The sequence below is a fragment of the Polyodon spathula genome, unplaced genomic scaffold (assembly GCF_017654505.1).
Source record: "Polyodon spathula isolate WHYD16114869_AA unplaced genomic scaffold, ASM1765450v1 scaffolds_1292, whole genome shotgun sequence".
Lineage (NCBI taxonomy): Eukaryota > Metazoa > Chordata > Actinopteri > Acipenseriformes > Polyodontidae > Polyodon > Polyodon spathula.
The window spans coordinates 1119-6149 of record NW_024472775.1 but is presented as its reverse complement, the minus strand read 5'-3'; the positions used below and the strand labels follow the sequence as shown (position 1 = coordinate 6149).

General features: G+C 41.7%; 1 protein-coding gene across 2 annotated transcripts; it reads left to right on the top strand.

Annotated features, from left to right (window-relative positions):
- The first annotated feature begins 651 nt into the window (after positions 1 to 651).
- tmem218 (transmembrane protein 218) lies at positions 652 to 3797 on the top strand. 2 transcript variants are annotated; one of them, XM_041242450.1, is made up of 4 exons: positions 652 to 708; positions 1160 to 1286; positions 1720 to 1822; positions 3209 to 3797. In XM_041242450.1, the coding sequence occupies exons 2-4, from the start codon at positions 1177 to 1179 to the stop codon at positions 3341 to 3343; spliced, it is 348 nt and encodes a 115-aa protein (XP_041098384.1). In that variant the 5' UTR covers positions 652 to 708; positions 1160 to 1176; the 3' UTR covers positions 3344 to 3797. The 2 variants fall into 2 exon arrangements, with proteins under 2 accessions (XP_041098384.1, XP_041098383.1); XM_041242449.1 differs by having other exon boundaries at positions 661 to 1286.
- The last annotated feature ends 1234 nt before the right edge of the window (positions 3798 to 5031 follow it).

The following is a 5031-nucleotide window of genomic DNA, read 5'->3' as shown; positions in this document are numbered from 1 at the left end:
GTCCTGCCTTTTGTAACGAGAGCAGAGAAAGAGAAAGACGCCGCGGTGTTAGCCGAGTCCGTGCACTGACATTGAAAATGAATGACAGCTTACCTGAATGCCAATCTTCATCAGACTGACACCGGGCTGACAACACAGCCTATACTTCCCAGCACTGCCTGTGACGCAGCCCGTTCCTGGCCCCTCCCCTCCCCTCAGATCTTTGCAAGCATTCCAGCGACTGCAGAGCTCGCCAGCCCCCTGGCGGCCGAGCGGAGATCTGCAAGCGAGGGGCATTCAATTGCCACAAAGTACCCGGGACTGGCTGCGTTTAACACTTAACCGGGTCCGTTTCCCTTGAACTAAGGTATTGACTTAACTGTGCTGAAGTGCTTTGTGCCAAGTGTGGTATGCAACTGGCCGCTCAATTTTAAATTTAGAGAAAAGTCTTGGAAGATTTTCTGCATAGGCAATTACTAAAAAAAAAAAAAAAAAAAACTACTTATTTATTATCATAAAATATTTCGTTGAAAGTAATGAAGTTCAGTAGCTCAGTGGTTAGAGTGCTGGGCTGCAGTGTGGAAGGCAGCGGGTTTGAGAAGCTCATCCCAGTCTCCCTTGCTAAACAGTAACAATGCGCACGATTGGGTCTTTTCTCTTACCCATGAGCCTTTAGCAAGTGTTGATGTTTTGGGGTGGCGACGGTTACCAGGGCAGCCGCAGGATCGGGTACAGGGATAAATAAACATACACTGAGAGTTATCGTCTTTAGATACATTTGAAAACTGTATAAATATGCAAAACACAGTCACAGTGGTATTTTACAGTGTTTATTTTATCTTTCTAAATACCGATAACAGAAAAAAAGATATTCACATGCACATATGAAATCAAATATAATAGAGCAGAATGCAATCAAGTGCATTACGTATACACGTATAAGTACTGTACTGAATATTTTAAGTTCTTACTGTTATTAAATATGTAAACTGCAATTCATTTTTTAAGGTAACGTACGGGAGGCGGTGCATCAGCAGTGTGGTAAACACGGTTTGCAGCACAGTGTCCGGATTGCTGGGCTCGCGTTCTCCCTGTTTTATTAGTCGCTGTTGTTCTTGCTTGCGTTTTGAATCAGTTGTCAGCAGTACCGTGCCGTTGTTGTTTGCTGTGGTGCTTGCAGGACCAGGGCTGTGCAGAATGGCAGGCACTGTTCTGGGAGTGGGGATCGGAGTGGTTCTTATTGCAGTCGTTTGGTGTGTGGCGCTAGTTCTTTGCTTGCTGCTCTGCAGGGCGTCTGGATCGGCCAAGTAAGTGTTGCATCCAGATTTCAATCGCTTATTGACAGTGTGGGTAGAGTGCGTGCAAAAATGGAAGCAATGCTCACACATGCCCAGGTTGAACGAGGTAGCAGTGAACCCAAACTTTGAGGGTAGAAATGGGCATGAATTTATCTCTTTATATATATTTTATATATATATATATATATTGCTATATATATATATATATATATATATATATATATATATATATATATATATATATATATATATATATATATACCAGATGTTTAATTAAATAAGATATATAGTACAGTATGTCTAGTTGACCTCTTTTCCCTTATTCTATAAGAATGTCTGCTGTTATCCACATTAACGGGATGCTGACCTCTGGAACGTGTGCTTTTCAGGAGGGGCTCTGTTTAGTTTACAGCTTGTTTTGTTGTTGTCCGCTCTCTGTCAGGTTCGCTGTGATCCCAGTGTTTCTCATTGCTCTGATCATCACTCTGGTCCTCATCTTCTTCCCCCGGGCCTCTGAGACACCATCTGCAGTCACACAAGGGGTGGTAAGTGCTCGCTGGTACTGTACCTTTTAAAAAATTTAGCTTTTCAAACACGCTGTATAACAACCAGAAGCACTGTGCTGGTGGATGGCTCCAGATTATTAGTCCTAACATTGTACCAAATTCCAAATAAATTGTATTCAGTAGTTCTTGTTGGTAAAATATTGAGTTGATATTATGAAAAGAAAAATTAAACATTGAATAATTCAGTAAGATCCTAGGGGGGGGGGATTAAACACAAATATCCTCACTGAAGAATGTGGCATAAAAACCCTTCAAGACAGGCAGTCTGTGTATAAACAGCAGCTAACCTCTCCCTGTTTAACACAGGCAAAGTATCAGAGTGACAATTAGACATGTCCCAGCAGGGGCGCATGGCAGGGTGCTTCGTGCCACATTAATATTACATGGGCCTGGCTCTGCGCCTCGCTGACCGGCTAATTGGCTAATTAAAAAGTGAGATGTGTTAAACGAGCGAACATGGCGTCCACAAGAGATTCTCTTGCATCTGCGGTAGGTTTTCGACTCCTCCTGCACAAGACTTAGAGCAGGTCCTCTGGGAGACAATCTGCAGTTTAATATTCTCTCCCCATCCCCCAGCTCCTTTCTGTAACCGGCAACACAGAAAAACAACAACTGTCCACCTTTAACCGCAGCTTGCTTGGGTTCTAGAAACTATTGTATCACTTGCAAGCCCAATAGACTTCTGTGGTGGTAGCTGGCTACTGCCCCCTGCAGGATGCTTTGGTTACGGCATCAGGTGGCAGTGGGCATGTCTTCCATACGGGATTGGCCTGTATTTGTAGGACAGAGAGAGCTTTGCCAAACCTCATGAATTCTTGTTTATTGTTTAGTGTTGCTGTTATATAAATTCCTCTGTGGCTAAGGGAAGCAAAACAAATAATCAACAATTTAAAAACGGGGTCTGTTTTTATCAATATGGTCTTTGTTATACAGCTATCATGTTATTCCCACAAATCTGCTATTTTCTCCTTGGCTTCAATAATGTTTTTTATAGATCATCGTAGGTTACGACTCAGCATGCTGGGGGACCAGCACTGCTTAGTAGTAGTACCCAGTTTGATATGTGGATCAGGGTGGATTCGTCCCTGCTATAACTCTAATGCCAGGGACAGACACAAAGACACGGTTTCTATAAGCTTGCTGACATCTGGTGGTGCAACCTAGTAACTACACACACTGTATTTTTTTAAAATGAACACATGAAAAACAATTATAGTTTGTATGTTATTTACTAGATCATATTTTAACTGCTGAAAATAAGTCGGTAGAATATTTACTGAGAGTCGATCAGTGCAGCTCACAGAAAGGAATATGAATCAGGTTATGAATAATAGAATGTTCCTTTTTATTTGTTTTTCTTTACAGATTGTGGATACCTTCTTTATCGGACGTTACTTCCTGGTGTCAATCATGGGTGTGATTTTCCTTGCCAGTCTCTTCCTGGTGCTGCCTTTCCACATTCTGGAGCCAGTCTATGCCAAGCCGCTGCGGGCACGCTAGGGGGCACAGCCAGGGAAAGGCGCAAGCTCATAGGGACAGCAGCAGTTAGCTCTGTCTGTAAGGTACAGACTGGCCCATGTGTAAAGCTGAACATTGAGCATTCATCATTCTCCCTTTCTCTGCACCCCCTAGCATTGGGCACTCCAAGTAACACAGTCACCAGAAACTGAGACAGGTTTTAAGTATATCCTCTGTAGGTAGCGGAAGCTTTTTTCATTTGCCTACTTCTCTTATATTTTTACTTCTGTGTGATCATTTTACTGTTTCAAGCCAAAAGACAATGATAAAAGGATATTGAGGAGCACTTAGTACCCACAGACCAACAATGGAGGGGAGTTTGTGAATGACGCCGTTGTTCCAGGACTATTTTACTACTTTTGTGCTTATAGTTAATACATGTTTTAATGTAATGTTTCATAACCTATTTTATTTGATTGTTTTGTATTTTCTACATGGTGTGTTTATATAAAAATAAATATATAAACTTTTTCCTTTTTTTTCCCCTATTCTTTTCATCTATTGACCTGCAGAAGAAACTGTAGTTGCAGTTGGGGCTGACGGACCTGCTTGTGTTGCTTCATCTGGATGGCCACTAGATGGCAGTAGCTCCCATGTTAGAATAAGGTGTTACACACACTGACACAGTCACGCAGGAAAGAGTGCAACAGGATTGCCAGCACGTGATTCCGGACACATTGTCCAGTCTTGCTGTGCTGTGATGCCTGCTACTCAATCTCTGTTATTTTCTAAAATATACTGTGCTCAATTTTAACAGTACAATATTTGAGAATCAGTAGCTTCCATTGCAGCCTCTTTGCTGAATCAAACAGTACTGAATTATACTTCTTGCATACAGCAGTCTATGTTTATTAGGGTTTTAACATAACATAAACTGAATTTTATTATTATTTAATTGTTTAGCAGATGCCTTTATCCAAAGCGACTTACAGAAATTAAACGCAATGTAAAAGTATGTAAGTGTGCTTCAGTGCTTGGGAGAGTTTGTTACATTAGTTTGTTGAAGGTAGAATATGTCTTTTGCTTTTTTGAGCCAAGTGGACTCATTATCATTTTGCCATCATTATGTGAAGTAGAATGACTTGCTTATTCTCCCGGTTGCATAAAGTATTAATTTCGGAACAGCAACATAGCGCAATGCTTAATAGCTACAGGAATCGCTGTGGTCTGGCTCTCCTTTGTTAGAACAGCATCACTGGACAGTAACGTTAGGGGTAGGATTGTATGCAGGGATATTCTTTAATTAATTAGCCAATTGGAGCACTCGGCTGGCCGGCGAGTATGTTTTTTTAGGCTAGCCAGTATGCTTTGAACATCTTTGTCTAATTCTCGAGCCTGAATGTCTATAGATCGCGACACCCCTGTATAAAAACCACAACCCCTAAGTTCTGAGCAATGTCCCCTTTTCAAGAGAAGGAGGAATCGCCATAAAAATGGAATTCCTTGCCATGACACAGACTAAATACTGTGAAAGGAGGGGGGAGTGATTCTTAGAGGATCACAGTCTAATTCTTTAATATCTGTCCTGCCCCCATTCCTACACCCCTGCTCCCAGACTTGGGGCCCATAGCAGTATAGTCACAGTAACCACTGCTAACATATTGTCCCATGTTGTGGTGCTGGGAGACATCTGGACAAAATATATGCTGTATTCTGCATAGCATACTGTA